A 12,826-nucleotide genomic window follows, 5' to 3' on the forward strand; every position below is an offset into this window, starting at 1 on the left:
CTTTGAAAACGATAAATGATAATTAATTATCATTTACAGTTGTATTTTAATTTGAATCCAATAGCATTACTAAAACTTTTTCATAAAGCCACAAGATACTACGTCAATAGTGGCACTAGTATTGCACTAGTGTTGATTATGATGTGGATGACACTTTGATGATTGTGTTCGTAGTGTGATGATGGCATGGATGATGGCACTAGCCATTTCAGTTGCCAAAAATCAACGTCTTCCAAGAATTAAAAGTTTTAATTATTTTTCAATGTTTTTGTTTCGTTCTACAAAAGGAAAGGCAACATTGTCTAAGAAATTATTCCCATGATATTGAAGATGCTGAAGACAGGAAATTACTGAATCAAATTAAAGAACCAGTGTTTGCATAGGTCATTTTATCTTACGTTGATATTTATATCAATTTCTCAAATCAAAGTGTTTACAGAAAAGTAGTTTTGCTGATGGACGAAAATAACTATATGTGATAAGGTTATTGTATCACAATTCAAAAACAATTGATCATCCCAACAGCAATAAGCAAAATGAAAGTGAAATATTTCAGGGGAATTCTCTTATTTTCCTTCGCCATATTTGGTAAGGCGTTTTTTCTTACACTTCCTCTGCTATAACGTAGGATGTACATAATATTCTATATTGTTATTTTTGGTACTTGTGCATTATTTAGTACAAGCTCAAGAAGTGAAGTTAGGCTGACCTTTTTCAAACATGACTTAGTCTAAACTTTTAATAGTTTAATTACTATTAACTATTAAACTATTAAAGTCGCACGTTCACATTCTCATCTAAAGTCATGTTGTGTGCATTGGCGCACGGTTTTATTTTGGGCAACATCCTGTAAAAATCTAATTACCTCTTCTTTAGTCTTTGGCAAATCCCATATCTTAATTTGAACATCCATGGTCAGACACTATTTTCTATCACTATACATTGCAAACTAAATGAGGTTTGTGGCAATGTAACCTATTGAGTGCGTACTAGCTAATACACAAGTACCGTTATTTATATTTTCTGGTACGTACCATTTGCAGACACTTTAAGCTCAAGGAATTATACTTAGGATACTTAGATCGTGTCTATTCTTTCTACACTTTTAATTTCAAAGCCCCATGAGCATCTATTTCTACTAAAGTGTTCCAGTCAGTAGTGATGCCTCACTGGTTTTTGTGATATCCCTATCCCTTCATTCCACAACAGGCAGCGGGTGTTAATTGCGTCATAGGGAATGTTTTCTAAGAGATTCGTGTGAATTTTACGTTATGGTAAAAGTTTACTTATGATTGTTATGTAATAGGGTTTGTTTATTTTTGAATGTACATAATAGGGCTTGGCTGGTCCATAACAGGACTTGTTACGGCGACTTACGAGACTTGTTAAGGGTGGGGGCTTAGCAACAAATTTGATCAGGGGCCCTAATCGAACCACTGGAGGCCCTAGCCTCCAATTCAACAGGGGCCTTAATGGGCAATTAAAACGGAGCCTGGCAGCCAATTTCACCGACAAGACGCTTTTTAAGACGTTTCATGGTTTCATTGGTTATTAAGTAATAAGGAAATGTTTACTTATATTGAGGATGACGTATTTGTAAATGACTTCGGCTTATTCAGGGCCTTTGGGGGATACCCGTTTGTAACTATGGAGGACAGACAATCGGGTATTACGTAATGACGATGCACACGTGAGTGTTACGAAATACTTTATTAGATTTTATCTTTCAATGCGTTTTTCTGAGGGATTTCTTATATTCCAAAGATTTTAGGCTCATGTTAAGCTTAGAAGGGATTCGAAGGATTAAATGGTTCGCATGTTTTCAACCCTTTCCATATGAGGGCACAAGCGCCCCAATCATATTGATTTTTGCTATATTACATACACCTCCCTATCACTGCGCTATCAATTTTTTAACGTGATCTAAATAGGTTGAGTTACATAGCAAATGTTACATAGCATTGGTTCTATATGTTTACTAGCGTAAAACGATTATGTATTGAAATTTTATCCAGGAACAAGTAATCTAAAGAGTTAAGGCCTTTGTACATACCAACTTTATTAATACAAAATCGTTATGAAATTAGGAAGTCACAGAAAAAGCAGTTAAAACTCAACAAACAGGAAAAACAGAACGTGATAAAGTCTATAAAAAACTAAACAAAAGCAAAAATAACCATAAAATCAAAGAAAAATCAGTAAAAACTCAACAAATGGAAAAACCAAACGTGAAAAAATATGATATACGATAAAATACAGACAAAAACAAGTGTGAATTAAAGAAAGACAGTCCTCCTAGCAACCAATTCCAAGGGGGGAGGCCTTTAGGGCCTAGAGGTTAATTTAAGCCATATTAAGAGGTATTTCTGAGAGGTTTAAATGGAAACGCCACGTGTCTTTGAGCCACGATTATGCTTATTTCACTCCACCATGACAATATGAGGCTGGTCAAGCCCACTTGTGAGTAATTCGAGCAGGGCTTCCCAACATCCAAATCCACCTGGGTCCTAAAATGCAACTTCAATGGGACCCTAGCGAGCGATTGCACCAGGGTCCATAGAATCCAATTCCAATGGGGACTCGCTATCAACCAGTTCCAGGGGGAGGTCTGTTTTTAGAGATAAATTTAAACCAAATTAAGAGGTTTTTTAGAGGTTTTGATGAAAATACTATGTTTTTTACCAAAGGCTGTGCATACTCATGCCACTGTGAACCCCCCTTAGCAAGCAATTCCAATGGGGTAGGATTGTAATTAGAGATAAATTTAAAACATTTTAAGAATTTTTCTTATAGGTCTTAATGAAAATTTCTCATTTCTTTGACTGAATGCTAGGTTTCAGTCCTCCCACTCCTGAAAAATTCTTTTAACACCTCCAACCTTAGCTTTAAGCGGTAGAACATGTCTGTCGAAGCAATTCACGTCACTGTGTCGCACTTTGGGTGGCACAACGCACCCTGAGCCACCCCTCAACGTTATTACCCTTACGGCAATTCATGTCACCGTGACAACATATTAATGCCCCTGTGTCAATCCTATAATACGAAATATCATTCCTAAGACATTTTCCAGATATTTTCTTAATATGGCATTTCCAGTTCTGCCGGTTTCCATCCTGGTTAAACCAAATCCAGGTCCCACTATGCCCCCCTCCGACTCAATATCCAAAGCTTGCTCTGGTTGAACAAGTTCTAGATTCCACACTTGTTCCCCCCGATTCCAAAATTTCGATTTCGCTCCAAAATTTGTCAATTTTATGATTTTTTTATGAGGCTGCCTTTTTGGTAATCTATGATGAGCATTGACAATAACTAGTTTATTATACGTTTTCGACCAGTACATTGGAAGGATAAACATTCAAATTGAACATATTGCAGGCTTATTATTGTTCATGGAACTTTTTGCGTGCTCATTTTTGTTCGTGAAACTTATTGTATATTGATTTTTCTTGTAGTCAAAACATGTACTTTGATTTTTCATACCAAGAACTGATTTTGTTCATAGAAATTGTAGTGTGCTGATTTATGTTCGTATGTGCTGATTTATGTTCGTATGTTCGTATGTTCGTAGATTTATGTTCGTATGATTTATGTTCGAACTTTTAGAGTGCTTTTTTTCTTCGTGGAACTTGTTGGATGTGATTTTGTTCGTTGTTACATGTTGATTTTTCTCCTCGCGAAATTTTTTATTGATTTTTCTCCTTGTGAAACTAATTTTCTTCTTGGAACTTGTTGCGTACTGATTTTTTTCGTGAGACAACTTCCATGCTGATTTCTCTCTTTGCAACCCTTTTACATTCATTTTTCTCCTCGTGAAGTTTATTTTGTTCAAGGAGCTAGTTGCGTGTTGATTTTTGATTTGAGTTGATGCGTGCTGATTTTCTGTTTGTGAAACTCTTTATAGTTTGATTTAACTCTTATACATCAATTAATCTCCTCTTGAAACTGAGTTTGTTCATGGAACTTGTTGCTTGCTGATTTCATTTGCGAAACTTGTTGTGTGTTGAATTTTTTGTTTCTGAAACTTATTACATGCTGATTTTTCCCTTCTTGAAACTTGTACACTGATTTTTTCTCTTCGTGAAATTGGTTTTATTCTTGAAACATGTTGTGTGCTGCTTTTCGTTTGTGGGACGAACAATACGTAAGAACCCAGCAAGTTCTGATTTTTTTCTGGAATTTGCTGCTTACTGATTTTTTTTTCATTAAACCTGTTACAGGTTGATTTTTCTCTTCGAGAAACTTATACATTAATTTTTCTCTTCGTGAAACTGATTTTGTTACTGGAAAATATTACATGCTGATTTTTGTCCGTGGAACTTTTTGTGGGCTTATTTTTATTCGTGAAACTTGTTGCATGCTGTTTTTCAACTTCTTGAAACTTACACACTGATTTTTCTCCTCGTGAAACTGGTTTTATTCATGAAACATGCTGTTTGTTGATTTTTGTTTTTGGGACGAACAATAAACAAGAACGCAGCAAGTTCAAAATTTTTTTTTGGAATTTTCTGCTTGCTGATTTTTTGTTCGTTAAACCTGTTACAGGTTGAATTCTCTCTTCGTAATATTTATACAGTAATTTTTGTCTTCGTGAAACTGGTTTTTTAATGGAAAATGTTACATGCTAATTTTTGTCTGTGGAACTTGTTTTGGGCTCTTTTATATTCGTGAAACTTGTTGCATGCTGTTTTTTCACTTCTTGAAACTTGCACACTGATTTTTCTCCTCGTAAAACTGGTTTCATTCATGATAAATTCTGTGTGCCGATTTCGTTCGTGGGACGAACAAAAAACAAGCCCACAGCAAGTTCTGATTTTTGTTTCTGAACTTGTGCTTACTGATTTTTTTTTCGTAAGACCTGTTGCAGGCTGATTTTTCTCTTCGTGGAACTTTGTATTGATTTTTCCCCATGAAAATGATCTATTCATGGAATGTGTTCCAAGTTGATTTATGATTGTGGAACTTGTTGTGTGCTGATTTTTGTTCGTGAAACTTGTTGCAAGTTGATTTTTAAATTCGTAAAACTTGTACATTGTTTTTTCCTTGTGAAACTGAATTTATTCATGGAACATGCTTTTTTCTGATTTTTGTTTGTGAAACAAACAAAAAATTAGCCCGCAGCAAGTTCCACGAACAAAAATAATTCCGCAATAAGTTCCAAGAGCACAATTAGTTTCACATTGAAAAAAAATGTACAAGTTTCACAAAGAGAAAAACAAACATCTAACAATTTTCATGAAGAGATATCAGCACGCCACATGTTCCACGAACAAAAATAAGCACGTAGCAAGTTGTACGAGCAAAATCAGTTTCATTAAGAAACTGATTTTTGCATCACTGCAAATGTTTCACGAAGATAAAAATCAACATGCAGCAATTTTCACGAAGAAAATATTAGCACACGACAAGTTCCATGAACAAAAATCAGCACGCAGCAATTTCTATGCACAAAATAAATAAGTTTCATGATGAGAATATCAGTATACAACAAGTTTCACGAATACAAATCAGCACATGAAAAGTGTTACGAGCAAAATTAGTTTCACAAAGATAATAAAATCAATGTAAAAGTTTCACGAAGATAAAAATAAACATGTAACAGTTTTCACGAAGAGATTAGTAGGCAACAAGTTCTATGAACAAATATCAGCTCGCAGCAATTTCTTTGCACAAACTCAGTTTCACGAGGTGAAAAATACGCGTACACGAACAAAGTTACATGAACAGAAATTACCACATGACAAGTTCTACGAGCAAAATGAGTTTGACGAAAAAAGTAAATTTAAAAGTTTTACGAAGACAAAAATCAACATGCCGCAATTTTCACGAACAAAATATTAGCAGGCAATAAGTTCCATTAACAAAAATCAACACACAGCAATTTCTACCACAGAATCAGTTTCACGAAGAGAAAAATCAATATAAAAGCCTAACGAAGAGAAAAATAATCGTGCAACAATTTTCACGAAGAAAAAATCAGGACGAAACAAGCTCTAGGAGCAAAAATTAGCACGCAGCAAGTTTTATGCACAAAATCAGGAGATTAATTAATGTACAACAAGTTTCACGAACAAAACTCAGCACATGACATTTTTTATGAACAAAATTAGTTTTCCTAGGAGAAAAGTCAATGTACAATGTAAAAGTCAAAGTTTTACAGAGAAATAAAATCAACATGCAACATATGTTATGAACAAAAATCGGCACGTGACAAGCTCCACGAATAAAAAATCAGCACGCGACGAGTACCAGGAACAAATGCAGTTTCACGAAGAAAAAAAAACAATGTACATGTTTCACGTAGAGAAAAATCATGATGCAAAGCATTCATGAACATAAATCAGCACACAACCAGTTCCACGAAAAAGGATCAGCACGCAACAATTTCGATGGACAAAATAAGTTTAACGAGGAGAAAAATCATTGTACAAGTTTCACCCACAGAAAAGTCAACATGCAGTAAATTTCAGGAAAAAAATCAGCACGCAACGAGTTACATGAATAAAAATCAGCACGCAGCAATTTATATGTACCAAATCAGGTTCACGAGGAGAAAAAGTCTGTGTACAACAAGTTTAACGAACAAAAATCAGCACATGACAAGTTCTACGAGCAAAGTCAGTATCTCGAAAAAAGTTAATGTAAACGTTTCACAGAATAAAATCAACATGCAGCAATATTCACGAAGAAAATATTAGCAGGCAACAATTTCCATTAGCAAAAATCAACACGCAGCAATTTCTCTGTACAACACCAGTATCACGGAAAGAAAAATCAATGTATTAGTTTCAAAAAGATATAAATAAACATGCAACAATTCTCACGAAAAAATCAGCATGCAACAAGTTCCATGAACAAAATCAGCACGCAGCAAGTTCTACTTACAAAATCAGTGTCACGAGGAGAAATATCAATGTAAAACAAGTTTCAAGAACAAAAACAAGCACATGACATATGTGCTTAAAATGTCTTAGGAATGATAATATATACTATAGGGACGCTACGATTCAGCCACGGTGGCTTAAATTTTCCTGGAGGGCATCACATTGAGGGGTGGCTTACAAAAACCTCAATCAAGGGACTTTAATCATAATTTTCATAAGAAAATGTCTGAAAAATGTCTTAGGAATGATATTGCGTATTATAGGATTTTCACAGGGGAAACCACATATTTTCTCGGTGACTTGAAAAGCCATGGAGTTTATTGCGTTGAGGGATGGCTGAGGGTGCCGGGTGCTATGCTTAGTAGGATACGGTGATGAGAGTTACTTTAACTGACATTTTCTTGGGCTTAAAGTTAAGGTGGAGGTTGTTGAAATAATTTTTCAGTGGTGGGGGAGCTAAAACCTAACGTCCAGTAAAAGAAATGTGGCATTTTCATTAAGACCTCTAAGAAATAACTCTTAATATGGTTTAAATTTATCGCTAATAACCAAACCCCCTGGAATTGCTTGCTAGGGTTGGCTAAGAACATTTTGTCCCGGTGGCGTGAATATGCAGAGCTTGTCTCAAAGAAGCGTAGCATTTCCATTAAAACCTCTCAAAAATAACTCTTAATTTGGTTTAAATTTATCTCTAATAACAAACCTCACCTCTAGAATTGGTTGCTATGGAGCCTCCGTTGAAATCGGATGTTAGGGACCCTGCTGGAATTTTTTGCTTGGGGGTAAGTCAGCCACATATCGTCACGGTGACGTAAAATATGCATAGTCCTGGCTCAAAGAAACGTATCATTTCCTTTAGGATATCTCTGAAATGCATTTTAATATGGATTAAATCTTACTCTAACAATAAACCACTCCCCCACCCTCGGGAATTGGCTGCTAGGACCCCTTTCTTTCTTTAATTTTAGTTTTTTTGGCTTATATTTTATGCTATAACAAATTTTTTCATGTTCTGTTTTTCAATTTGTTGAGTTCTAACTGCTTTTTCTGTGATTAAATGATTATCTTTGCTTATATTTTATCCTTTATAAGCTTTTTCACGTTTTGCTTTTTCTGTTTGTTGGGTTTAACTGCTTTTTCCGTGGTTTATTAGTTTTACAAAGTTTTTCTATTAATAGAATTTGTATATACCACGGCCTTAACTCTAGATTACTTTTTCCAAGATAAAACGTTTTTCCAAAATGAAATATCCAAAATGTAATTCAACGTAGAATCAGCTACGTAACTCAACCTGTTTAGATTACGTTAGAAAACTAATAGCGCTATACTAGCCAGGTATATGTAAAATAGAAAAAATAAATGGGATCAGGATGCTTGAGCTCTCGTGTGGAAAGGGTTGGGAACACGTCAACCATTTAATCATTCTAGTATGCGAGAACAGAGGACTCTCCTTGCGTGCAACAGGTTATTATGTAAAATGTATAGCCGAATCAAAATATTAGAAAGTGTTTTCTTGTCCAAGTGGTTAGCGCTCCATTCTATTGAGGGGGAATCCCATTCCAATCCTATTGCGAACATTAAATCTTTCGAGTATAAGGGTTCCCTGAGATAAACACATTGAAAGAAGATAAAGTCTCTTAAGGCATTACGTAACATTCAGTTTTGCATCATTATTATGGAACATCCAACGTGTATTTCCTCCACGGTTACGAGCGGCAATCCCCAAATGGAGCCTTAAAAAGCAAGTCATTTGTTAATGCGTAATTGCTTACATAAGTAAACATTTCCCTATTTCATATTAACCAATGAAATCTTGATACGTCTTGAAAAAATCTAGTCGGTGCACTTGGTTGCTAGGGCATTCGTTGGAATTGTTAACTGGGGCCCCATTTGAACTGAATGCTAGGGCCCTCCGGTGATGAGGCTTAAGGCCCGATGAAATTGGATGCTAGATACCCCTATTGGAATAGGATGCTAGGGCTCCTGGTGGTAAGGTTAGGGCCCCCGATGAAATTTGATGCTTGCCCCTCTTCGATGGAAATGAATGTTAAGGCCCCCATCGAAATTGGTTGCTTAAGCTTAGGTGCCCAATGAAGCTAGATTTTAAGGTCCCATCGGAATTCGATGCTAGGGCCCTAATGGATAAGTTAGGGCCTCCGATGAAATTGATCGCTATGGTGGAATTGCCTGGTGGAATTGGATGTTAGAGCACCCTCATTGGAATTGGTTGCTAAAAGGTCCCCCGGTAGCTAGGCTAGGGGCCCGATGACATTTCATATTAGGGCCCCTCGACGGAATTGAGTGTTTGGGCCAGGACCTGTCAGTGAAATTGAGTGCTAGGGTCCCCGGTGGTCAGGTTAGGAGCCCTGTTGAAATTGTATACTAGGTCCTCCAATGGAATTGGATGCTAGGAATTGCGTATTAGGGCTCCATTGGAATTTGTTGCTAGGGAACTAGTGGAATTACTCGCTAGGGTTCTGGCGTCTCTAATATCCCTCAATGGTTTGAATGGCTGGCCCTGAAGGTTTTTTTCTACCCCTCATGGGCTTTTTAAGAAAAAGCCCACTGTATTATGTGACAACCAAAGGCAAACAAACCCACCTACGTAAAAACCAAAAGTAAACCAACCCTAGTATAGAACAGCTTTTTCCTGGCCTTCTAAGAAGTCCTATTACGTAACAATCAAGCGTAAACAAACCCTATTACATAACGGCTTTTTTCCTGGCCCTTTAACATCTTCTATTACGTCGCAGTGAAATCCCTAATATGTAACAACCAAAAGTAAGCAAACCCATTACATAACAGCCAAAAGTAAACATTCCCTATGACGTAATTGGCACCTGCTGGCTGTCGGATATGATGGGGTAGGGATGTCACGGGAATGGAGGGATATGGATGTCACAAAAACCAGCGAGGCATCACTACTTTATTCTTGATAAAGTTAAATAACAAAACAATTTTTTCCAACGGAATCTAAAGAACTACATTAATACTAAAGACGAACATAAATTTTCCATTATATGGGAGGGGCTGTGCCCTCCTTAATTCTTTTCTAGTTATGATGAAATTTTCAGTGCTTTAAAAACATTTCTTATTCCAAACCAACTCCACTGTGTTTCAACAGTCGGTCTTGAAGAACTGGTAAAGAAGTCAAACTTTAGTGTAAAGAGCAAGGGTTAAGGAAAGGGCAGCCCCCGAATATATGTGTTATTTTCTGCTCATTTTAAGTTTCAACCCTGTTCCTTGTTTTGAGTTGAAAAAAACTTATTTTTTAATTTATATCTGATTGTTTTTCAAACCTTACCCAGCCCTAACTAAAATGTGATGTAGGCTAAGGTAAGTGACCCAATGAACCCAAATTTCTTGCTATTAAATTGCATTTATAATTAATTGAAACTTGATTGGTTGCGTCTTGCTTTCTCATTTTATCTGCTTAAGAATTGAAAGAATTAAGAATGGCATTGTAATTAAGATTTTGGATAAAATCTAAACATTCAGTCAAAATTTTCGATAAACAGTTGTTTTGTTGAATAAGCCTTTGATAAAAGTTTAATATAGAATTTTGGGTGGACAGATTGGGGTATTATTGGTCATATGGATGAATGGACGGAAATTCTGTATAACTACGGATCTTCTACCCGACTGAAGCCGTCATGACCTCTGCAATAGGGTTCTCTTATGTTTAAATACAATGTATATGTTACCGTGAATGTTCAATATTCGTGAACGTAACATTCACCGGTAAATTTCCAAAATACCTTTTTTCTCCTTGGGTTTAGTCAGCATTGCCAATCTAAATTTTCAATTTAATGCATGGTTTGATGATGACAGGTTCGGTTAGATTGGGTTCGGTTAGCATAGGTTCTGAACCCATTTCTGATAATTATAACCAAATTTAACCTAACCTAAACTAATATAATCTAACCTAACTTTAACTTTTACCGTAATCGCTTACATAAGACTAAAAAGCGGACTCACACTGCTAATTGAATCCAAGCTGGAATTTGACATTCACCGGTGAATTTTGCCACTAACCAGATTTTGGATATCCACGGTAACATATACACATGTTTACACACATTGTAACATTGTTAATAAATGGAAAAGAAGAAATATTGTAATTAAAAATCACCAAAAAAGTTAGCCCTGGTAATGTCTGTCAGCCCTTGCCTCGCCTCCCCCTCCCCATGAAGTTTCTTGGTGAGAGGCGTGATGCCTCAACTCACCTTTTCCACCTCTGTGCTGATAGGTATGGGAATGTAGTATTTTATGGTACATAGAAAGGGATTATCGCAATGGGAGGGGCACTATTACCAACTTACTCTTGTTCCTCTTTGGGGAAATATCGTAGTTTGGTATCCCAAAATGGTAGGATAAACTAGTTTCCCTTTGCACGAATTACTTCGAATATGAAAGGGGATGCTTCCCCATCAACGCCCCACTCTTTACGCTAAAGTTTGACTCTTTCTCTTAACTCTACTTTTTTAAAACAGTTAAAAATTTAGCGTAAAGAGTGGGGCGTTGATGAGGAAGCTGCCCCTTTCATATACTAAGTAATTTCTGTTCGTTTTAAGTTTAATGTCGCTCCTTACTTTCCGTTAAAAAAACTTGTTTTTTTTTATTAGATTTCTGAACGTTTTTGAATCAATGAATGTTTTGATTTTGGCTCTCAGCAGATGAATAATTAAAAACAAAATTTGTATATTTATTTTTTTTGGCTAAATGGCTTTCTCATAGTTTTGATCGAATAATTTTGAGAAAAAAAGAAGCGGGGGAGGAGGCATAGTTGCCATCCGAATTTTTTGTTACTTAAAAAGGCAACTAGAACTTTTAATTTTTTACGAATATTTTTATTAGTAAAAGATATACTTAACTTACAAATTAGCTTACGTAATGAACTTCTGTATTCTCATGTTTTTATTACGTATATGAAGGGGTCAGCCCCCTCGTCAATACCTCGCTCTTTACACTAAAGCATAAATTTTTCCCAATTTCTTAAGAATGACCCCTGAATCCCAAAAGCCGTAAAATAAATAGTTAACATCACTAAAAACAATTTAGCATATATAGCGAGATATTAGGAGGAGGTGAGTTCATCATATGCGTAATAATTTCTGTTCGTTTTAAGTTTTAATGCTTCTCCTTGTTTTCAGTAGAAACAACTTTTTCATATTTATTTTTTCATTGTTTTATTTTTCAAATAATGCTAGAAAATCCTGCGCTCCCTTCATGATAACTTTCTTCCCCCATGACAAAATCCTCCAAGGGAAGTTCCCCTAACATATCCCCCTCTTACCAGCCCCCTCACAACCTAAAAATCCCCCTGAAATGTCTGTACACTTCCAAATAACCATTACTATATATAAGCACTGGTCAAAGTTTGTAACTTGTGGCACCTCCCACGGGGAATTTGGGGGAGTAAGTCATCCCCAAAGACATAGTTATAAGGTTTTTTGACTAAGTTGAATAAAATGGCTATCTCAAAATTTTGATTTGCGTGACTTTGGGAAAATAATTACCATGGGAGCGGGCCTAGGTGCCCTCCAAATATTTTGTCACTTAAAAAGGGCACTAGAACTTTTCATTTCCTTTAGAATGAGTCCTCTCGCAATATTCTAGGATTTCTGGGTCCATACGATCACCCCTGGGAAAAAAACGAAAAAAACAACAAAAAAACAAACAAACAAATATTCAGAACACCCTAGTTGACTTAACTTGAAGGTACACGGGTTTAAACAGCTGAGACACTTTGGTGATAGATAAGATATATCAAATCTAGGCTATATATTTGCAAATTGGGGGGGATTGGGGTTAAGTATAGCGGGGATGCATGGAAAATGTAACATACTTTAGCTAAAATACCAACTGAATCTATTCAATATTTAATTAAAATTTACCTACGATGTAGTTTTTCCCTTGAGCCTAAGTTAATTGTTTCTAATTGT

At 36.0% G+C, this 12,826-nt stretch overlaps 1 protein-coding gene across 1 annotated transcript in view; it reads left to right on the forward strand.

Annotated features, from left to right (window-relative positions):
* Positions 1-349: 349 nt before the first annotated feature.
* The window catches only part of LOC136036057 (sphingomyelin phosphodiesterase-like), a 75,397-nt gene continuing 62,920 nt past the window's right edge, over positions 350-12,826 (forward strand). The window contains exon 1 of the mRNA XM_065718011.1: positions 350-588. Coding sequence (XP_065574083.1) covers positions 537-588 — 52 coding nt within the window. The 5' untranslated portion in view covers positions 350-536. The remainder of the gene's footprint in view (positions 589-12,826) is intronic.

The sequence above is a fragment of the Artemia franciscana genome, chromosome 15, assembly GCF_032884065.1.
Source record: "Artemia franciscana chromosome 15, ASM3288406v1, whole genome shotgun sequence".
Lineage (NCBI taxonomy): Eukaryota > Metazoa > Arthropoda > Branchiopoda > Anostraca > Artemiidae > Artemia > Artemia franciscana.